This window comes from Notamacropus eugenii, chromosome 6, assembly GCF_028372415.1.
Source record: "Notamacropus eugenii isolate mMacEug1 chromosome 6, mMacEug1.pri_v2, whole genome shotgun sequence".
In the NCBI taxonomy this organism is placed as follows: domain Eukaryota; kingdom Metazoa; phylum Chordata; class Mammalia; order Diprotodontia; family Macropodidae; genus Notamacropus; species Notamacropus eugenii.
Genome location: NC_092877.1, coordinates 201,920,153 through 201,944,540, shown reverse-complemented (window position 1 = coordinate 201,944,540; position 24,388 = coordinate 201,920,153). Strand labels below are relative to the sequence as shown.

The following is a 24,388-nucleotide window of genomic DNA, read 5'->3' as shown; positions in this document are numbered from 1 at the left end:
AAGAATGGAGAGGTGGGATCAGTTGCTACAGATTCTAGTTTTGTTTTGATCCGTCATGTTTATCTCCCATGTTTTAAAAAAATTTTTAAAATATTGCTTATTACCCTTGCCTAGTCTCAGTCCCACCCTTAGGTGGTTATTTGGATCTTTTGACCTTTTACTATTTTATGCACAGAGCCCATGACTCAACTCTAAAGACTTGACTATAACTCCCATACAATCTGTAGACTCAAGCTTGCTTTTGTTACCCTTTTTGCCCTTTGGATATTGGTTCTAGTCTCACCCCACCTTCTGCCCTGGCTTCTTCTCTGTGTCTCCCCATCCATAACTGCATAACTTTCCACAGTTTTATGGATGGTTTGACGGTGGCAGAATCAGCCCTGGAGGAATAACAAGAATTATGAACATAGAATTCAATGTTGTAGGAAAGACTAGGTCAGATTACGATGGAGAATATGACCCTCTAGGATCAACCAGGTTACAAGCTCTGAGGGAGAAAAACAACATGCTCTGGGAATAAGGGAACGGTTGCAAAAGCTTAGTAGTAGTAATGGTAGGAGGAGAAGGAGGAGGAGAAGTAATCCCATTTGTCTAGCACCTGAAAGTTGGCAAAGATTTTCACAAGTATTATCTCACTTTATCCTCACAATAATTCTAGGAAACAGATGAGGAAACTGAGACAGACACTGAAGTGGCTTGCCTAGGATCACACAGCAAGTGTCTCAGACTAGATTCGAATTCAAGACAATAATAACTACCATTTATGTAGCATTTTAAGTTTTTCAAAATGCTTCACCCAAGTTAACTCATTTGATCCTCACAGCTACCCTGAAAGGTGCCTGCTATTATTACCCACATTTTACAGGTGAGGAAAATGAGACAGAAAGGATAAATGGCTTGACTAGGGTCAGATAGCCAATAAGTACATAAAGCAGAATTGAAACTCATCTTCTTGTCTTCTACTCCCATACTTTACTCACTGTGCAACCTTTTTAAAGAGACAGAATGCCATATGAAGATGAGAGATGTAAGTGATGCTATCCTGCTGCAGTCACTCAGTCTGAATTCTCATACTTAGCAACACCTAAAGTACCTAGAATGTCTCCTCAGTGCAAAATACACGTAAGTGATACCAATTGTCTGTCTTCACTTATGAGTGTTTTTGGCCACAAAGATTCACCATTTATTTGGTTGTTTTATTTTCTTTTTCTTTTTTTGGTCCCTCCACCCCTATTGGACTCTTCACTTGGTCTCATAATCATCACCCTCATAATCCCCAGTTGTCTTCAAAGATCTTCTTAGAGCCACTTCCCAAAAAGCCCTAACTCTGATACCCTCTCCTTCAGGACCCTGTGCATTCCTTCTAAGAATCCATCTAACTTATCCTATGTATGTCTTGTTAGTACACAGTTGTTTGCATGTTTTCTCTCCCATTAGAATGTAAAACTCCTTGAAAGCAAGGATTATCATTTTTTTTTGTATCCTCAGTCCCTAGCTCAATATAGCCCCTATCACCTAGTAAGAGTTTAATAAATGCTTTATTGATCTGACCTATCTTGATCTATATATACACACTATTTACCAATAAAATGTAAGCTCCCTGAGGATGGGGACTGTTTAATTTTTTTTTTAATTGTATCTTCAGTCTAGCACAGAGATTGCCATGTAATAGATGCTTATTGGTTAATTTCTTTAGATCTATATAATACATCCTTATTGCTTTCTCTTTAACTGACACTTCCAATAAAAGTAACTTCAGCTTACCTGAATTTTTCTCCTGATTCTCTCTTAATTATGTTTTCAGCTCACTTAAAAGGTCAGTCAATGGTTCAGACACATTTGCATCTCAATGAGCTGGTGATAACTGCAACTCCAAAGAAAATTTTGAATCTACTAAGTGTATAGCCTTTTCAATAACCTGGGTACTTAGTAGATTTTTAGTTGTGTTACAGATGAAATTCTTTAGACTGCTCTCCACAAGTTAGCCTTTTTTCCCTTTCAAAATTAATGTGAAATAACTATTTTATTTTAGCATGGCTACACTGGGTCAAAACCATTAGCATCATTACGAAAATAATCTAAAGAAATGGCTTTTTAGATTATTAATGCTTCTACTTCCATGGACCATGGTTCCTTAACTCTCTTGTATTCTGCATCAGTGCTACCAAAAGTTCAAGTGATGAACTTTCCCTAACAGTAGAAATAGCAGTGCCACTTAAAATGAAAAATATTTTGCAGATTCACTAGAGTATATTTTTTTTAATATACAAAACTACTGCAGCACTCCTTTTATCTATTCTGATTCTTTTAAATAAAATAGAGCCTTCAGTTTACAAAGTGTTAGGAGAAAGAATGGTGGCAGGTTATGAGCAATGTACCCTCATAAAACAGTGAATTGCACAAAAGATAAAAGCAGTGAAGAGTAATAAAGGGTAGATACAGAATCTGTAGAAAGCTTTCATAGGAACCAAGCAAAACCAGATGTTCCCAAGTTTGCTTATAGATGAAATGGAGGGGAGAATAGCCAGTAGACAAAAAATTGTAGTAAAGCAAGAAGCATTTTATAGTGATCAACAGGTCATCATCACTGATGACAGGAAAACTCACCTTATTAGGAGTTTAACTAATCTCTGCCTTGATGTGCTATGCAAGGAAGTTAAAAAAAATAAACTTAAGAAAATAGAACCAGTGCCAGATGTGGTGATACATGACTGCAATATCTACATATGGGGAGATCATTAAGACTGGCAGATTTCTTGAGCTCCAAAGTCCTGAATCACAGTAGGTTATGATGATCAAGCGTGCACACTAAATTTGGCACCAATATAATGAAAATAGGAATGGGGTTGACTGAGGTAGGGTACATGGTTCCAGCTTGCAAATGGAGCAGAACAAAGCTTCCATCTTTTTCTTAGTAGGATTGGGCCTGGGAGTAGGCCCTATATTTTCAGTGAAATAAGAAAAAGAAAGAATGGTAGGAAGGAAGGAAGGAAGGAAGGAAGGAAGGAAGGAAGGAAGGAAGGAAGGAAGGAAGGAAGGAAGGAAAGAAGGAAGGAAGGAAGGAAGGAAGGAAGGAAGGAAGGAAGGAAGGAAGGAAGGAAGGAAGGAAGGAAGGAAGGAAGGAAGGAAGGAAGGGGGGAGGGAGGTGGAAGAAGAAACAAATTAAAAAGGAAGGAAATGCAAACAAAAAAAGAAAAGAAAAAGGTATGTAGAAATATAGCTAATTAAACCAAGAATCAAATCTGTAATTCAATGTGTCAAGTGAATAAAAGCCAGCTTTGGAATCAGGAAAATGTTAGTGGCTGTGGGACCTTATGGAAATTACTTAACTGCTCACTGCTCTAAGCAACTATGAAATGCCAAGAAGGTACTGATCTAAAATGGTAAACGGAGTTTCTAGTCTAGGAGTAACCTACACTGATGACATCCCAGATCCAGACCCTCTCCCCCAAAGTGAGAAAGACTCACAGGTGACGTTAATGCCAGTAAAAAAAAAAAAAAAGACAATCAAGAGGAAATCAAGAACTACCAACCTAATTTCTCACCTCTATTAAATCTTTCTGACAATTAAATTAAGAGTATTCTTGATAAAATATAGAAAATGGGGAAAAGAGGCAAGGAAAAAGCATTCATCCAACACTTGCTATTTACCAAGAACTGTGCCAACAGTTTTACAGATATTGTCCTATTTGATCACACTCAAGACAGATAGACTTTTGCAGATAATTTGCTTAAACAGACCATATCTTTGGCCATTCTATTCAATGAAATGCAAAGCTCCGCAGGTTTATTGTCTGATATTTGTGAAAATAATAATAATAATTCAGTAAAGCAAAATGCTGTCTTAAAAGTTCTCCTTCAAAGAGGTATCTGTCATACATGTTAAGATCAAACAAGTTTCCTTGAAAGATATAACCAGAAATAATTTCGCTCTGATTTTCAATATCAAATGAGGTATAGAAAAGAAAGATGCCTATTCACCAAATGTATTCAACTTTGTCACAGTGAACATTCTGCAAAGATTTCAAATGGAAGAGGCAATACTAATGTGTGTGAGGTCCTTGATATTCCTATCTGTGAATGATTTCATATAAGTTGCATCATTTTCCAGTGCCCCTCAATAAAATCCACAACTGTTGGGATTGGAAGCTCAATTCCATGTGGACAGTCTCGGGCGGGTAAAGATGGGAGCTTCTAAATCTTAGAGCTCTCACGAGACCCCCCCAGGAAACGGCAGGGAATCCAGGTGAACCGACCTATCTCGAGTAATTCCGCCTCTTCCCATGAGAAACGTGATGGGAGAGAGATCTCCCCGCCCTCGAGATTGTCCCAGATCTGGGCACACCTAGTTACCTAACAGCACGGTATTCAGATGCAAACTATGCGGCTGAAGGTTAAGTAAGATTGAGGAAGCCTGAAAGCTTTCTTAGCACGTGAGGAGCCAAAGAGGACACAAGGCTCCGCTTTTTCTCTTCTTTCCTCTCTCCCCTCCCCCTCTCTCCCCGCTTGTACTTCTACTTCCAATCCCTTAAGATCTTAGCCTCCTTAGGAAATCTCCCCCTCTTCCTCCTAAGGAAGACCCCCCTGCACTTGTAACCGAGACCCTGAAATAAAGCTCAACCCTTGTTCGACTCTGGAACGTCCTTTCTCTCATATGAGCATCGGGTTTTGGCCAACCGAAGACATCGGAGGTGAGGTAACTCGGGTAGCCCACAGGCCTCTAGGCCTGGCACACAACCATTTCAAAGACATTGGTCCAACAATCCACATAGGAAAATCCAAATGTATGAATAGTATTTATTATCTAGGCTATGGCATTCATATGGATGGACATAATTAATCTATAAGTTCATATCTCTTGGGTAGGAACAACAGATGGGTAATGAAATGGGTTCAGAATTGAAGAGAAGACTGGAGTTGGGTTACATTGAGGAAGTCACACAGTGTTTTTGGTGATCCCAAGTTTCTTACAAACACAAAATCCCATATTTATTTTATTGATGACATTATGGAATATCAAGCCTTTGAAATATTAAAATTGAGAGTGAACCCTTTTTTCAACTGAGAAACACAGAGTCAGCATAAGTATAATACAGCGTATTACCAATGATGACTTCTGTGCAATAAGTGGTTTTAAAAAGGGAAAGGCTATTATCTAAGAAATGCATGGTTGAAAAAGAAGGCAGACCAGTCATACAATAACAAAAAGAGATACTAAATGGATAGTCTAAGTGTTGCACTGATATCATGAAACAGTAAAAAATAAGAATACAAACAAATCTAGAAGAAGACCACCAGTTATTTGGTAAGTACTTCACAGAGGATTGATGGTACTGTAGCTACTGGAATTGTATAAGCTGGAGGGTAGAGCAATAAACTCCTCCTGAAGCCACACATTATAGAGGGTTCAAATTAGTACTTTCTAAGTTATTCTCCATTTTCCATAGCAGCTTTGTTTGGTTTCAATTCCATAGAACATCATATCCCTATACCAGATATCCCCTGATACTCCACCTCCAAAATAAAAAAAGACTTCTTGTCTTCCTTTTTTGGTCCTATCTTAGACTTTTAGGTCCTTGAAGAAAAGGATTTTTTTTCTTTTTTCTTATTTGCATCACTAGTGCAATATTTGGCACATAGTAGGCACTTATAAATGTTATCGAATTAAACCACAAAATCCTGCTGACTCTCTTATTATTGCTATTACTGTCTTCTTTTGCTCCTCTTTTTCCAAGGTACTTTCTGGTATTCTCTGTGGTATGGGTTTTTTAACCTGTTTTAGATCATAGATCAATTTGACAGTCTAGGAAAGTTTATGAATGCTTTCTCAGAATATTTTTCAATGCATAGAATACATAGGATTATTTAAAAATCAATTATATTAAAATGAAATTTTCAATATATATATATATAAAGTTCATAGACTCCAAGTTCAAAGCTCTGCCTTGTAGTATCAGACTTGCCAGTGATATCCTTACAAGGTAGTATTGTTTGGTTATTTTTACATGTATCCCCTGTACCTAGTACAGTGCTGGACACATAGTAGATACTTGTCAATTGATTGATAAATGTAGGCAGTTTTCTTTGTTACCTTTACTTCTCAGGCCCTTTTGATCATGTTTTTAAGATATTAGACAAATAAGATTTTAGGCAAAGAGTATATCATTCTAAAATTTCAAGAGGATATTTTTTTTTACTGGCTCTGCCCCCATACTAGAATCATTGACCCAGAAACCAGTAACTCAATACACTTACACTGAAATTTACTCCTTTCACTTCTCTGTCTCTCTATTACTATGCCTCTTTGTCCCTCTCCCAAAAGATCAGATTCAAGATGAAATGAGAGGAGCGAGGAACACATATTTGCAATCTCAATTAATTGCCACAGGGCTAGCAACTCTAGATATGTTGCTGGAAATCAAAATTGACCCTTATCATGACAATGCTGCCAGAAACTAGTGAGGTGCCAGATGATACCAACATCACTTTGGAGTAAACTATTTCTTATGCCTCCCCTTCCTTTATAAAAAGGTAAACAGAGATAATGCTATGAGGAACACTGAAAATCTGCCAGTACTGATGACAGTGGACCCTGCTTTGACAAGTAAATCAATATAGTCAAGTTAAATCAACAAGCATTTATTAGACACCTATTTTGTGTCAGCACTGTGCTAAGTTCCAGGGATACAAAAAATAGCAAAAACATTCCCTGTTCTCAATACATTAGGAAAAGACATCTCTCTATATAGAATATTTGCCAGGTTTTTTTTTTCTTTCTTTTCCTTTCTTTTTTTTTTCTTTGCTTCCGTCTTGAACACACATGAAAGCCATTCACATAGACATGATGTGATAAAATGCTTTGGATTTATCAAAGTGGGTTGCTAGATTTTATAATATTTACTGTGAATTTTTATTTCTATATTTCATCTATCCTTGGACTTGCTTTTAGCTTACACTATTGAGAAATGAAGGAATAATTTCTTAGTACCAGGTAAGTATTATGAATTTAAGCTCTTGGGTGGAGGACTGCTTGTCTACACATACCATGTTCTCTCATTTGTGTACAACAGCTGTTAAGAAATGTTGAGGTAGAATTCCTATGATCTTCCTTTCCACAAACAGCTTTTTAGTTGCAAAAATTCAGGAAAAAAATTTACCTAGTCTATCTTTAGACTTTATGTCATGACCATCTAGGATGAGATGGATTTTAACACAGAAGATCCCAACTAGCTGATTTTCCTTCAGCTTGCCAGGGAGACAAACAATGAAGTTCTCAGGGAAAACTTAGCTTTCCCTTCCTCCATTCTCAAAATATTATCTATTCAATCAAAAATGTATATTTGCTAATTGTACCTATGAAATATTCCTCAAGTTCTCTCTGATCTGTTAATCCATCTCAAGGAAAGAAAAATTTGCCGAATGAGAGTCATTGATTGTCAAATACATTTTGATTAACCCTTTTTTTGAGTGAGCTTGTATTTCTTAGGAGTTTAAATCACCCTGGGTCACATTGAAATACCAAACACTTCTTTCAAGACTTGTCAAGTAACTACTTTTTCCTCCACAGGATGCTCTTCTCCAATGAATCAACATAATAGTCATATTCTCTTCTCTTTTCTTTTCTACTATGGCTATTTGGAAAGCTTCTAATGATTTCATTTTCCCTAGAGATGAAGAGGTCACCTTTCAAACTAGCAAAAATGACAAAAAAGAAAAATGGCAATTTTTGGAGGATCTATATTAATACATTGTTAGTGGAGCTGTGAGTTGACCCAGTCATTCTGGAAAGCAATTTTAAACTATGACCACAAAGTCATTCTAAAATGTACGTATCCATTGACCTAGCAGCACCAAGACTGAGCCTGCACGTCAGAGCAATCAGGGAAAGAAGAAAAAGCCCAAATGAACAAAACCACATGTAGCAGCTCTCTTTTAGTGAAAAAAAAAAATGGAAACGAAATGGTGTCCATCATTTGGGAAATGGCTGAACAAATTCTGGCATATGGGCATAATGCACTATTGTTCTGTCACAAGAAATTATTAAAAAAATAGTTTCAGAGAAACCTGAGAAGACTTATATCAATTGATAGAGGGAAATCAGTCAGTCAATAAACCTTTGTTAAACAACTACTATGTTGTAGACACTGTGCCAAAAAAGCAAAAAAAAAAAAAAAATTCCTGCCTTTAAGAAACTCACAGTCTTATTAGGGAGACAACATGCAAATGACTGCACAAGTAGCTAGGTCATACAGTGGATATGGTTCTGGGCATAGAGTAATGAGGACCTAACTACAAATCCTTCCATGGACAATGACTGGTTATGTGACCCTCTGCATAACTTCACTTCTATTTGTCTCAGTTTCCTCAGTTGTAAAATGGGGATAATAACAGCACCTACCTGTCAGGGCTATTGTGAAGATCAATTGATACAATGTTTATAAAGCATTGAGCTCAATACGTGGCATGTGGTAGGTGCCACATGAATGCTTATTCCCTTTCCCCTCCCAAAATGGGGGGAAAATCAACAGAAGAAAAAGCAGTAGAATTAAGAAAGATAGGAAAGGGTTTCCTATAGAAGATGGGATTTTATCTGAGATTTAAAGTCAGCCAGTGAATCCAGAAGGCAGAGATGAGAAGTGAGAGCTTTCCAGGTATAGAGGAAAGTTAGTGAACATGTCCAGAATTGGGAGATGGAGTGTCTTGTTCAAGGAACAGCAAAGAGACCAGTGACACTGAATCAAAGAGTCCATGGGAGGAGTGGGCTGTGTAGTATAAGATGACTAGAAAAGCAGGGGATGCTATGTTAAGAGGGGAGCAGCTTTGAATGTCAGATGATTGTATATTTGATCCTAGAGGTAATAAGGAGCCATTGAAGTTTGTGGAGTTGTGGAGTGAATGTAGTGACATGATTGGACCTGTACTTTAGAAAAAGAACCACGGTAGCTGAACAGAGGGAGCATGGACTAGAATGAGGGAAAACCTGGGGCAGACAAACCAATCAATGGGTTATTGCAATAGTCCAAGAGTGAGGAGATAAGGCCTGCATCAGGGTGGTGACAGTATCAGAGGAAAGAAAGGAGCATATTTAGGACACGTTGAGAAGGTGAAATCAGCAATTCTTGGCAACAGATTGTACAAAGGACGTTAGTAATGAAAAGTCAAGTATCACACCTCCATTGTAAGCCTAGGGCACTGGGAGAATGGTGGTGAAATAAGCAGAATTCAGAAAAGAGTTTGTACAAGAGTAACAACATTGGAAAGGAAAACAACGTCAAAAGACTTGAGAATTCCGATTAATGCGGTGACCAACCACTATCCCAAAAGACCAATGAAGAAACATGCCACTCGGGGGCGGAGCCAAGATGGCGAAGTAGAAAGACGCACATACACATAGCTCCAAACACACAAACCACAGAATGGCTAGAGGGGACTAACCCAGGGCGAATTCTGCACCCAGAGACCACGGAATATTGGAGCGAGGGAGATTTCTGTTCTGGAGAGACCTGCAAACCTCTCACGGGGGGACCTTCGCACCAGAGACTGGGCGCCAGGGCGGGAAGAGGAGAGCAGCCCTGCTGCGGCAGCGACACCGTGGGAAAGAGATCCAGCGGCCACGCGGGTACCCCCACCCACAGAGAGACCTGCAAACCTCTCGCAAAAGGTCCGTTGCGCTGCACACACGGTGCCCAGCCCGGACCTGCGGCGCCACGGCTCCGAGAGATAAAGTTCTGAGAGGGATCCGGAGGCGGGATCTTCAGCAGCTGCACGGCCCCCCCACCAACAGGTGACTGACGGGGGTGGGTGAGAGAGTCTCTGGTGGATTGAGAGGGGAGCGTGGTGCCCCCATAGCTTGGGCCCCCCCGGGAGGTGGGGGCTGAGAGGTGGCTGCGGACGGGGGGCTCCCCAAACGAGCGGGAGCCTGGATCCATTGTGGAAGGTCTGTGTATAAACCTCCTGAGGGAATTGAGCCAGAGAGGCGGCCCTGCACCTGACCTCAGCACCTGAGCCTAATTTAACACTGAATAGCAGCCCTGCCCCCGCCAAAAATCCTAAGGCGGGAAGCAGCATTTGAATTTCAGTCCCCAAACGCTGGCTGGGAGGACCAGGAGGCGAGGAGGATGTGAGGAGAACATTCAGAGGCCAGGCCACTAGGGGGAGACAATGCCAAGAAAAGGGAAAAGAAATAAAACTATTGAAGGGTACTTTATGGGAGAAAAATCACTTCCTCCCTTCCTTTCTGATGGGGAGAAACAAGGCTTGCCATCAGGCAAAGACACAGAAATCGAGGACTCTGTGCCCCAGCCCACCCAATGGGCTTGGGCCATGGAAGAGCTCAAGAGGAATTTTGAAAATCAAGTTAGAGAGGTGGAGGAAAGACTGGGAAGGGAAATGAGAGGGATAAGGGAGAAGCATGAAAAACAGATCAGCTCCCTGCTAAAGGAGAACCAAAAAAATCTTGAAGAAATTGGCACCTTGAGAACTAGCCTAACTCACCTGGCAAGGGAGGTGCAAGGGGCCAATGAGGAGAAGAATGCTTTCAAAAGCAGAATTAACCAAATGGAAAAGGAGATTCAAAAGCTTACTGAAGAAAATAGATCTCTCAAATCTGGAATGGTACAGATGGAAGCTTTGGACTTTTCGAGAAAGACAGATATCTCAGAACACACCGCGCAGATTCGAAAAATGGAAGATAATGTGAAATATCTTATTGGAAAAGCAACTGGCCTGGAAAATAGAATCAGGAGAGACAATGTAAAAATTCTGGGTCTACCTGAAAACCATGATCAAAAGAAGAGCCTAGACATCATCCTCCACGAAATTATCAAGGAAAACTGCCCTGAGATTCTAGAACCAGAAGGCAAAATAAATATTCAAGGAATCCGCAGAACACTGCATGAAAGAGATCCAAAAAGAGAAACTCCTAGGAGCATTGTGGCCAAATTCCAGAGTTCCCAGGTGAAGGAGAAGATATTGCAAGCAGCTAGAAAGAAACAATTCAAGTATTGTGGAAATACAATCAGGATAGTACAGGATCTGGCACCTTCTACATTGAGGGATAGAAGGGAATGGAATAGGATATTCCGGAGGTCAAAGGAACTAGGACTGAAGCCAAGAATCACCTACCCAGCAAAACTGAGTATAATACTTCAGGAGAAAAAATGGTCCTTCAATGAAATAGAAGACTTTCAAATTTTCCTGATGAAAAGACCAGAGCTGGAAAGAAAATTTGACTTTCTAACACAAGAATGAAGAGAACCATAGGAAGGCAAACAGCGGAGAGAAATCATAAGGGACTTACTAAAGTTGAACTGTTTACATTCCTACATGGAAAGACAATATTTATAACTCTTGAAACATTTCAGTATCTGAGCACTGGGTGGGAGTACACACACACACACATGCACACACACACACATACATAGAGACAGAGTGCACAGAGTGAATTGAAGAGGATGGGATCATATACTAAAAAAAAAAAATGAAATCAAGCAGTGAGAGAGAAATATTGGGAGGAGAAAGGGAGAAGTTATATGGGGCAAATTATCTCTCATAAAAGAGGCAAGCAAAAGACTTATTAGTGGTGGGATAAAGAGGGGAGGCAAGAGAAAAACATGAGATCTACTCTCATCACATTCCACTAAAGGAAAGAATATAATGCACACTCATTCTGATAGGAAAACCTATCTCATAATACAGGAGAGTGGGGGACAGGGGCACAAGCAGGAAGGGGGGGAGGATAGAGGGGAGAGCATGGGGAGGAGAATGCAATACGAGGTCGACACTCACGGGGAGGGAAAGGACCATAAGAAAATAGAAGTAATGGGGGACAGGACAGGATGGAGGGAAATATAGTTAGTCTTATACAACACAACTAGTATGGAAATCATTTGCAAAACTAAACAGATATGGCCTTTATTGGACTGCCTGTCTTCCAAGGGGAAGGGGTAGAGAGGGAGGGAGCTAAAGAAGTTGGAACTCAAAGTGTTAGGACCAAATGTAATGTTCTTACCACTGGGTAACAAGAAACACAGGTTAAGGGGTCAAGAAAGCTATCCGGCCCTACAGGACAAAAGAGAAGACGGAGACAAGGGCAGGGAGGGAGGATAGAGGAGAGAGCAGATAGGTCACAGGGGCAATTAGAAAACTTGGGTCTGGGGGGGGGAGGGGGAAAAAAGGGGAGAAAATTTGTAACCCAAAATTAAAAATTTAATAAAAAAAAAAAAAGAAACATGCCACTCACCTCCTGACAATAAAGGGATAAATTCAGGCTGCACAACGAGACATGAATGTTCAGGCATGGTCAATATGAGAATTCATTTTGTTTGATTATGTATATTTGATAAAGTATTATTATTTTTTGTTTCTCCTAATTTGAGGAAAAAATTAGCAATAGGGTTGCAGAACATATATGTGTAGTTGGATATATACAGATACATACATATGCATAGATATATGATTTAAGGCAATTGAAGTAATTTTAAAATACGCAGAGTGGAACAGAAAGAAAACCAATAGGAAATGCAGATAAACAGACTAACTTTAAAAATACATTGAATTTGTTACATCCTTAAAGGGAGAAGCAAGCTATACATGATATAGATTTATGGCTGCATATACAATCCTCTTTTTCAGTCCTGGATTATATTTTTGATATTCCTGCCAGAAATCTCCCACCACTCCAATCCTTCCTCTGCTCAGCTATAAAAGTGATTACCCTAAGGCTCAGGTCCGATCACATTACACCTTTATGCAATAAACTCAACTCAGCCTCCAGGTTAACTTCTCTCTTTGTCCCTTATAGCCTTCACAATGTGTCTCCCTTCTGCCTTTCAGGTCTTCTTCCACTGTATTACTCTGTATGAAGTCTATTATCCAACTCCTTGAACTCAATACTCTGTCTCTTTTTCACTGACAGCCTTCTCATGCCAATAATATTTTTTTTCACCACCACCACCTTTCTTCAAAACTTAGTTCACATACTGCATTCTACAGGAAGCCTTTTCCATCCTCCTTGAAAACAGCACCTGCTCCCTGAGGTTACCTTTTATTTATTCCATATGTGTCTTTTATGTACCCGGCTGTTTGCATATTATCTTCCTTATTAGAAATTGACCTCCCAAGATTGGGGACTGTTTTTGCCTTTGTTAGCAATACTAAGTACTTAAATACTTATTGACTAATGATGGTTCTCCTTTGCATATGAATATTTTTATTTTATTTGCTGTTAAATTTAAAATATTTTTTAAAAGGTATGGAGAGGAAAGGTGTTGCAGTAAGAATAAAAACCTAGATTAGAGTCTTGGATCTATCATTTAGTGTCTGTGTGTGGCCTTAAACAAGTCACTTCTCTCTGGGCCTCAGTTTCCTTTTCTGTAAAAATAAGGGATTTAATTAAATGACCTTAGTTCCTTCCAATCCCAGATGGATGACTTTCTGATGACTAGACAATTTCTAGGACCTCTTCTGATTTTAAACCTCAACAATTCAGTGAAAATTTCTGTGAAACACACTGTTACTCCTGTGCAGGAAAATCCTGGCTCTAGGAAATCATCTGTGCTGTTATACACTTCATAAAAATGATCAGGGATACCCTCCTCACTCACCTGAAAATTTCTCATTTAGATTAAGGTAGTTTCTTCTTGTCTCCCAAATTTACGTCATGCAAACATAAAGTCTTGATGATTTCTCTTTTTTTTATTGCCACTATATTTCCATGGGCTTCGCAAAAAGGGTGTATATAAGGAGTGAACTTTAGATACTTAAATGACCAAGCCAGTTACATTTTGAGATGCTCATTTGGGTTTAAAGAAGTAATTAGTTTGAGCTTTACCTGTTTGTTCATAAGTATGTAAATGATTGGGTTGCACACAGTGCTGCTCTTTGCCAAAATTGATGGTACAACATTGGCCACTGGAGACACCACTCCTGGGGGACCAAATGTAGCAAGTAAAGCAATCATCCCATATGGCACCCAGCAAATTAGGTAGCAGATGACAGCTGTGACAACCATGAAGAGGACGTGATATTCTCTTTTCCGAGCAGCAGACTTCCTGATTTTCCCAACCTGTGTGAAAAAAAGTTTCGTAACAAACTAGTTAGTAAAGATATAGTGAAAAAAATCTTTAATTTAAAAACATATAGCGTTGGGTTTTTGTGGATAAAAGATATTAAGAGTTGTCTATTAGCGGAAGCAATCAATTTAATTAAGCTAATTCTACTTTCCTCTGAAAGAGACAATGATACTGATTTCTCTGAAATCACAGTGGAAATACAATATTCAGCAAAAGAAGTACTTAGATGGAATATTCTAAAATCATGATGATGGATAAATGACTCTTGTGTCTTTGTGACATCTAATTTAAACTTTTAAAAGGACATTATCTTTCCTAAGATACATTTGGCTATTTTTTTTTAATTTAAAACTTCCAGTGACATATTTAGGGTCATTGGATCAAAGAATATGCCCATTATTTCTATTCTTATTACAGAATCCTACATGACTTTCAAAAAGAGTTGGACCACCGCACAGCTTGACTTACAGAATAATACCGTGCCTATTTTTCCATAAGTTCACCAATACTTAATTTTATCATCTTTGCAAATTTGATGACTATCAGGTGCATTATCACCTTTACTTAAAATTTTCACTTCTCTGAAACTATGAACATTTTTCATGTGGTTATTGTTAAGCTTACTTGTTATTGCTATGTGATTATTATTAAGGTTAATGATCAGAAGCTATTTTATATTCTTTAAATTCTTAATTAAGGATGAATGGCTCTAATTCTCATGAATGCATTTCAGTTCCTTGTACATTTCAACTGTCCCATTTGCTTCAGAAATATTTGTTCTCTCTCTCTTTCTTTCTCTCTCTCTCTCTCTCTCTCTCTCTCTCTCTCTCTCTCTCTCTCTCTCTCACACACACACACACACACACACACACACACAAACAAACAATTCATAGTCCTGCTTATTCTGGACACATACATCAATCCTCGTCTGAATTATTGCTCTAAAAAAAAATTTTATAATCAACTCATCTGTTTTCTCTTATAATTTGCTATATTAAAAGTCTTTTTTCCCCCCAAACTAGATCTCTTCATCTCCCTGAAGCTAGAAGTACAGGACCTACTCATACACTGATCCCACTACCGACTGGTACAGGAATTTGACCTGCTATGTTTCCCACCTGGTCTGGTTCATCCCTCCTTAGACAATCTGGTGGCCCCCACTCTCTGAAGTTCATTATATTGTTGTTGAACTTCATACAGATATCAAATTAACACTTCCCATCTGCAGCTCAGAACCCCCTAAAACAAGAAATCCACCTTTCCAGGAGCTGGGATGTGTTCTACCACACCCAGATTAAATTATTTTTTGAAAGATGTATAATACTTGGGGTTTTTTTTTCTTTCAAAGTGGTTATAGAACAAATTAGAACACTTCAATAAAACCAATAAAATGCCACTTAAAATATGAAAGATTTGTTATATCATAGCAGAACTTTTCACCAAGTAATCATTTAACCACAATCTAAAAGCAGAATCTTGTCCACTTTAGAAATATTCTCTATTAATAAGTGATGACATTTGTCACCAGTTTGTGGTAAGGAAATATATATAAAGTCCTAACCACATGTAAGGCAACCTGCTGTAGTGGAAATAGAACTGGAATTGTAGTTTGTGGCTATAAATTGTCTATGTGACTTGGATGAAATCTCTTAAATCTATGCTTCCTCATCTAAAAAAAATAAAGGATAAACTCCATTATTTCTCAGCTCCATTCTAGCTTAAAATTAATATTTGGCATGACTTTCTTCACACAATTATTTAACAATTTCTTGCATCCCAAACAAATGAATGCTAGTTCATTTATCACTTGAACAAGAATTCCCTCTATAAGATCATCCAACTTATTTGAAAAGTGGTCCCTATCCTCAGTTTCAAGAGGGAAGCCATGTGGAACAGTGGAAGGACTGATGAACCTAAAGTTGAGGAGTCTGGGCTTAAATTCCAGGTCTGTACCTTACTCCTTATGCAGTCTCTCCTTCCTGATCTATAAAATGGCAGCATCATATTTAATCATCTCAAAAGTCTCTTCCAGTTTTAAACATATAATCCAATGACCCACAGCAATACAGAATTCACTACTTCCTGAGGTTGGCTTCTGCATTTTGGGACAGTTTCCTTTAAGCAGTTTTTCTTAAATTAAGCTAAATCTACCTCCTTTTGTTCTCTACCCAATTCTTTTAGTTCTTCCTGCAGAGACCAAGGAGAACAAGTTGACTCCCTCTTTCACCGACAGAACTTCAAATACTTGAAGATAATGTTCATTTCTACCTCTTTGACACCCTTCTTCTCAGGCAATGGCCCCTGTCCAGTATCTTCTATTGATTCTCCTTTGACATAGAATCTGGTCCTCCTTATCCTAATTACTTACTCCTGCATGAATGTTCTCAGCCAATGAACTTATTAAAATGGGATGCCTTAAACTGAATGCAATGCTTTTAAATATGAACTACTGTCTTCCCCATTTTATCCTTATAACTAAATTAAATTAAATTCAAGACTAAGACTTTCCCCATATCAATTAATTGATATTTTATGTTTTCTCAACCATTCTAAACCTCTGTTTGGATCCTATGTCCAACAAAAAACTTGATAACTACTTTCTGTCATCTATAAATCTAACTAGGATCCCATCTATAACTCAACCAAAATTGTACCCATAATGAATGTCAAGGTCAGGATTTTAACCTAGCCAGATTTCTTCTCTCAAAAATTTACTGTTCTTTCTTCTATACCATGCATAACATAAAAAATTAGATGTTCTCCTGCCCTTTCATGAGGTTGAGGTTCAAGGTAGGGTTGGAACTCGATAGCTCACAAATTCCTGATGTCAGCTAATGACATTCATTTCTGATGTCTATTGATATTAGTGAAAGACAAGAGTATAAAAACCTTTTCATAGATGCTAATTAGAGGTATATAAGCATTCAGAGAAGAAGCATGACATAGTGACCAGAGGAAGGGCATCCTCATCAGGAAAACCTGGGTTCAAGTTCTGTCTTTGACACATCCTGGCTGTTACCTCTCAGTGGTCCAGGTAGCCTTCTGACACTATAAATTGTGAAACACAGTTGATGATCTTTTTCAGGAGAAGGAGCCTCCTATGCTGTAATTTTCCTATATAAATTTGCAATAAAATTACTAATTAAGGAAATAGCTAAGGAAGTCTTATTGGAGCTCAGAACTAAGCAGTGATAAAGATGGCTTCAGGATAACGATCTTTGTGAGTGAGATGGATTTCGATATTTTCATTAGGTTCATGCAAAAAATCAAGAAAGAAACTCAAAATGTTCCCTTGTTCCTGTCCGTCTCAGAGGCCCCAGACACTTAAAAGAAGCCCAAAATGCCATTACATATTTTGTAATATTCTTCCTTTCAGTCAGCAAGTGTTAGGTCTGTGCCCCCAAAATATTCTATTGGCTTTAACTGCCCCACAGCCATAGCTGGTCTTCCCATTTATAAAATGTAATAGCTATAATCCAACCATCCAATCACACTATTTAAGAAGATGAGCTTCATTTGAAAAGAGCCTTTTTATTGTTTAGCAACCCTTTAAACATTTACTGCTATTATGTGGAAATGAAGGAGATATTACAATCAGTACAGCTCCTTAAGTGTTTGATCACAGACTGGGTGTGTTGCTGCTGGGGATGTTCGCTTCCAAGTGGACCATATAATCGGGCTGCATCATTCTGGATAAACACTTCAAGTATCTAAAGTGTAATCTCTCAAGGATGATGGCACATTACAGGGAAACTGTAGTGGGTGTGAAGAATTCATAGGAGCCTGCCACGCACAATTTAACTAAACAATTTGCCAGTCATGGCTTTTAAAGGGGCATTTTTAACACCTTCATAAAGCAACAACATAAAAGACTGAACAATCAAAGTTCTATTCCAACGAGGCTTCTAGTACTCACAATAAAATCCCAGAAAGAAATATACATGGCATGAGTTAATATAATACACAACCAGGAGAAAAGCTGGAGAGTCTTTTGTAAGATTAGCTTACTAAATGAATCCCAGCATATCAGAACAGGAAGGGACCTTAGAGATCACCTAACCAAAGGATCTTAACCTTTTCTTGTGCTGTAGACTCTATTGTCAGTCTGTTAAAGCCTGTGGACCCTTTTCTCAGAATAATATTTTTAAAAGAATAAAATAAAATGCATAGAATTACAGAGCAAACCAAACATATTAAAATTCAGTTAGCAAAATATATTTTTTTAAAGTTCCCAGACCACATGTAAAGAACCCTTGATCTAGTCCAAAATCCCTCATTTTGCAAATGAGGATACCGAGGTTCAACGATCATAAAGTGATTTGACCAAAGTCATTTGACTCATAAATGACAGAGCTGTAACTCAAAATCAGGTCTCTTGTCCCCAGTCCTACATTCATGACATAGAGCAGTATTTCCCAAACTGCATTTCACAAAGCACTACGGTTCCTTCCATGAGAAAATATAGATGCTAGGAATATATTCTCTTTCAAAATATTATTTCTGAAACTGCAACATATATATACATATGAATATATAAATTTTTTCTTTATTATTATTCTTAAATTTTTTGTGGCTTCCTCTTTTAAGGAGACAGTTGGGAGGAAGAGGATTCCATACATGAAGGCTCCCTAGACTTATCCCATGAGCATTTGTGGCTCTGTCAACCCATTTCAAGCTCAGTGTGCTCTCTGGTCAAATTAGTTTGAGAAAAGCTGACCTAGTGAATCAGAGTTTCCTCGTTAAGATAAGAAAAACAAAACATTAGCTTTGTATTAATTTCATTACTGATGGAATGAAAAGGCAGTCTGATGTAGTGGTCCCAAGGTCAGAAAGACCTCTAGTGCAATATTGGCTATTTAATTATGGACAATTTACTTAGTCTTTTCAGAGCCCTCAAGGCAACTTTTTAGGAGTAAGTTTCAAGTTAGGTGCCACTCTATGAAGAAATTGTGGATCTGGACCCTTCCCCCACCATGTAAAATTATGGCACTTCTTGGTTCCGCTTCTCTCTTTTCCCTCTGTTTCTAGGGCCCCACACTAATAAAGACGCATAAGATTTCAACCACATGATATTTATTAGTGGTCAGGAATTTTAGGTAGGATTGGAGGGAAACGAAAATAAGTGAATTAAACTCTTTGGCAATAAAACTGTGAAAGTTTCTACAAACTATTCCCTCCCAATAGGTTTAAACTCTAGTACACAAATGACTCCAAATCCCACAGGGCTTCCACAAATGGAGTGTAAAAAAATGGCTTAATTGAGTTGGAACTACCATACAAAGGATTTAAATTGAATCTAGTGAAGTATAGCTTTTAAAAAATTAATTATTGTTCTTCAGTCCTTTTCTAAAGACTGAAGCATGTGGTGGTTTTTTATTTTGTTTTTGGTGGCGGTGGTGGACAGGGACTGCAACTCCTTTTCCCCAGTGAAAGGTAAATGATATCATAGGGCCATTTCATCAAGTATAATGGCAAAAGTAATTTTGGAAACTAATTTCTCATACATTTTTGGATAAATATAAGGCACTATGATTGGTGAATGAGTACTAGACTTGAGTCAGAATATTTGAAACAAAAAGCCAAAAGAGAAATTAAAAAAATGAAAAGTAGGAAACTATTGTTAATAAATAAAAATAAAAGTCAGTTTTATGAAAAAAGGAATACAACAGATAAGTCATTGGTTAATTTGATGTAAAAAAAGAAATAAGAAAACCAAATTTACTACTGTCAGAAATGAAAAAAGTGAATTCACCACAAATGAAGAGAAAATTAAAACATTAGAAGCTATTTTGCCCAATCATATGCTAGTAAATTTGACAATTTAAGAAAAATACATAAATATTTACCCAAATATAACTTGGCCTGATTAACAGGAGTGGAAAGAGAACAAATAACCTATCTTAGAACAAGAAATTGAATAAGACATCAATGAGCTCCCTAAGAAAAAAATCCCCAGGGCCAGATGGGTTCACAAGTTAATTCTACCAAACAATTAAAGAATGATTCCAATACTATATATACTATTTGGAAAATTAGGTAAAACAGGAATTCTTCCACATTCCTTCTATTATACAAATATGGTGTGAATACCTAAAGCAGAAAGAACAAAAATAAAGAGAACTATAGACAAATTTCCTTAAGGAATATGGATGCAAACATTTTAAATGAAATACTAGCAAAGAGATTACAGCAATATATTACGAAGATCATGCACTTTGATCGGGTGGGAATTATTTCATGAATATAGGACTTGTTTGATATAAAGAAAACTATTAGCATAATTGACCATATCAATAACAAAACCAACAGAAATCACAGGGTTATCTGAACATGCAAAAAACAATTTTTTTTTTTACAAAATACAGCACCCATTCCTAATAAAAAAAGACTAGAGAGCATAGGAATAAAAGAAATTTTCCTTAAAATGATGTGTAGGATCGATCTAAAACTATCAGCAAGTATTATCTGTCATGGGGAAAAGCTAGAAGCCTTTCCAAAAGGATTGGGGTGACAAGAGTGAACCACAACTGCTCATTATCACCTCTATTATTCATATTGTACCAGAATGCTAGTTATAACTAAAACAGAAAAAAAAAGTTGAAGGAATCACTATTGGCAATGAAGAAACAAAACTATCTTTGAGTGCAGATGATAGGACAATATACTTAGAGCACCCTAGAGAATAAATTTAAAAAACTAGTTGAAATAATTAATAACATTAGCAAAGTTTCCAAAGATAAAATAAACTCATATAAGTTATCCACATTCCTATATATTGTCAATAAAATCTAGCATGAAGAGATAGAAAGAGAAATACCACTGAAAATAACAGTAGACAATATAAAATACTAAACTCAGGAGGTATATGAACACAATTACAAAATGCTTTTTACACAAATGAAGTCAGATATAAACAATTAGAAAAATAATAAGTGTTCATGGATAGGCCAAGTCAATAAAATAAAAATGACAATTATACCTAAATTTATTTATTCACTGCTATAACAATCAAACTACCAAAATTATTTTATAAAGCTAGAAAAAATAAAATTAATCTAGAGGAACAAAAAGTCAGGACTGTCAAGGGAATCAGTGAGGGAAAAATGTGAAGGAAGGAAGTCTAACGATGCCAGAATTCAAACTATGTAAAAAGTGCTAATCATCAAAACAATCTGGTACTGGCTAAGAAAGAGTGGTGGATCAGTGGAGCAGATTAGGAACAAAATGCACATTAGCAAATGGCCATAGTACTCTAGTGTTTGATAAATCCAAAGATCCAAGCTTTTGGCAGAAGAACTCACTATTTGACAAAATCTCCTGGAAAAACTGGAAAACATTTTGGCAGTGACTAGGTATAGACCAACATCTCACACTGTATGTCAAAATAAGATTAAAATGGATAAATTATTTAGGCATAAAGGCATCATCAGTAAATTAGGAAAACATGGAAAAATTTGCCAATCAGATTTATGGGTAAGGGAGGAGTTTATGATCAAACAAAAGATAGAGAGCACCATAGGAAGTAAAATGGTAATTTTTGAAATTTCAAAGATTTTGCACAAACAAAACTAATGCAGCCAAAATTAAAAGAAAAGTAAGAAATTGAGAAAAAAATTATAGGAAGTTTCTTTGATAAAGGCCTAATTTCTCAAGTATAAAGGGAACTGAGATAAATTTATAAAAATAAGATCAATTGATAAACGGTCAAATGATATAAACAGACTGCTCTCAGAAGAAGAAATCAAAGCTATCAATAGTCACATAAAATCCTCTAAGTTACTACTAATTAGAGAAAGACACATTAAAACAACTCTGAGATAATAAATACTTGGAGGGATGCGGGAAAATTGGGACATGTATGTGCTATTGGTGGAATTGTGAACTGGTTTAATCATTCTGTAGAGCAATTTGGAAATACACACTGCATACCTTTTGACCCAGCGATGCCACTTATAGTTCTATATCCCAAAGAGATCAAAGAAAAGGGGAAAGGACCTATTTGTACAAAAATATCTATAGCAATTCTTTTTGTGGTGATGAAGAATTGGAAATTTGGGGGGGGGGGTCATCTATTCGGGAACTACTGAACAAGCTGTGGTATAGGATTGTTATAGAGTACTATTTTTTTCTATAATGATGATCAGGATGGTTTCAGAAAAACCTTGTAAGTTTTATATGAACTTATGCAAAGTAAAATGAGCAGCACCAGAAGATAGTTATACACAGTAACAGTAGTATTATAAGGATAAGTGACTATCAAAAACTTAGCTACTCTGGTCAGGAACAATCCAAGACAAGGAATCGATGAAGAAAAAGGCTATCCACTCTAAAAAGAGAACCGATGAACTTAGAAGGCAGATTTTTAGCAATGTTTTCCACTTGGTTTTTCATGTTGTGTACGTGTTTTCTTTTACAACATGGAAATATTCTTTGCATGATTGCACATGTGTAACCAATATCATATTGCTCATCTTTTCAAGGGGTGGGACAGGGTGGATCAGAGGGAAAAAATTTGGAAATCAATTTTTTTAAATGAATGTTAGAATTTTTTAATGTATTTCAGAAATTTTTAATGAAATAAAAATATATTTTAAAACATAAAGCCTAAGCTTCACACCAACCCAAATTTCCAGATATTTATTATTCCTTTTTATGAACAATATTTTCCAATCAAATTGGAAACCTATAACTATTTCCTCTGTCCATTTACAAATTTGGACCCTTTCCCTACAATGCATTGCCTCCTCATCTTCACCTTTCAGAATCATTCTCCTTTCTCTAGGTTTCAACTTCTAGTACTGGCTTCTTGGTGAAGACTTCTTTGACTTTCCCAGTTGATAACCATCCTCAAAATCCCCTGTGTTTACTTCTCTATATATCTGTTCTATTCTGCCCCTTTTCCCCAATGAAAGTAATGCTCTTAGACTTGCAAAACAAATAACAGATGGGTGGAAACCTTGTGTCGAGACAGAATATGCTCTTTGAAGGGTCTGGACTTTCATCATGTAGTGTCACTGTTGAGACCCAATAGGCAAGAGTAGTCTCCAAACAGCCTTCCCCAAATAGTTATTTGCTGCTATTTTTCTTGTTGCATATTTCTACTGCCACAGTCTGTGTGTCAAAAAAAAAAGCAATGGAGTATTTCTCTTCCAAAGACCATAACCCTGAAATTTCTAGTCTAGTCTCTGTCATCTTTAAGATGACATCACTCCCTCACTATACCTACTACAATACAACTGAAGTGGTTTCTTGGAGACACATCTCAGCAGGGAAAGTTGGATGAAATAGTTGTAAGGACCCTTTTGGAAAACAATTCAGAGTGTTGAGGACACAGTGCAGTCTTTTTAGCCCATAAAAACACAGAACATGCTTTAGAATAGACCAGACAGAACTGTGCTGGTGCAAGAATTGGAACAAACCTGTGAAAGGAATAGATGGAACTGCAGCAATAGTAGCATCAGTTGAAGAAATGAAGGACGCAAAACATGGAGACTGACCAAAAGCACTAAGAACCTAGAGCCTTCCCTTGATCCATGCTCACCTAGTGGAAGGAATTTATCTGACAACTGAGGGACTGTTTACTCTGTTTTTTTTACTCTGAAAGGCTACTGAAATTTGTGAATTTCTTTATTTTTTTCTCTATTTGATGCTACTTGGGAGGCTTTGTTACTCCTAAGTGTTTTATGTTCTATTAAATTGCTTCCTTGCTGTTTGGATAAGCATGTTAAAATGTGCTTGCTCTAGTTAAAATTGAGATCCAATCTTACTAATGTTCTGGGTGTATATCTTGGTATATAGGGAGTGTGGATAGGGTTGGGAAGTGGGAGGAAAAGAGAGACTAATGACTATTTTGATACCCAGAATTTTACAGGTTGGAGATCTTCAATTATGCTCTGGTGAACAGAAGTCACTCTGATCTCTAGATTCTGAATTTTTGGTATTTTTAAAAAATTAATAATCTTCATTTTACACATCCTAAATTTTTAGAGAAAAGCTCATTTCTTTATCTGGAGCATGTTGGGCTGATTTAATCTGGGCTGGTTTATCTCCACACCTCTCTCCTTCCCTTCCCCTCTCCCTCTGACGTAAGGGGAAATCAGTGTTTTTAGGTAGAAGATAGTAAGGAAAAGGGAAAGGGCACTGGTCAAAGGCAAAGCTCTGCTCAAAGTTTAGTCAGTAGAAGAAATTAGGTCTGGGAGGATTCAGCTCTTCTCATTCCTATAAGGGCAGGAGATGGAGGAAAGTGTTCCTCAGTCAATCTGCTGCACAAGAGCACCTATTGCTTATATAGTCAATACAGATAACTGATGCAGAAC

General features: G+C 37.4%; 1 protein-coding gene across 1 annotated transcript in view; it reads right to left on the bottom strand.

Annotated features, from left to right (window-relative positions):
- LOC140512596 (vertebrate ancient opsin-like) overlaps positions 1 to 24,388 on the bottom strand; it is a 276,386-nt gene that overhangs the window by 79,873 nt on the left and 172,125 nt on the right. The window contains exon 4 of the mRNA XM_072621791.1: positions 13,832 to 14,065. Coding sequence (XP_072477892.1) covers positions 13,832 to 14,065 — 234 coding nt within the window. The remainder of the gene's footprint in view (positions 1 to 13,831; positions 14,066 to 24,388) is intronic.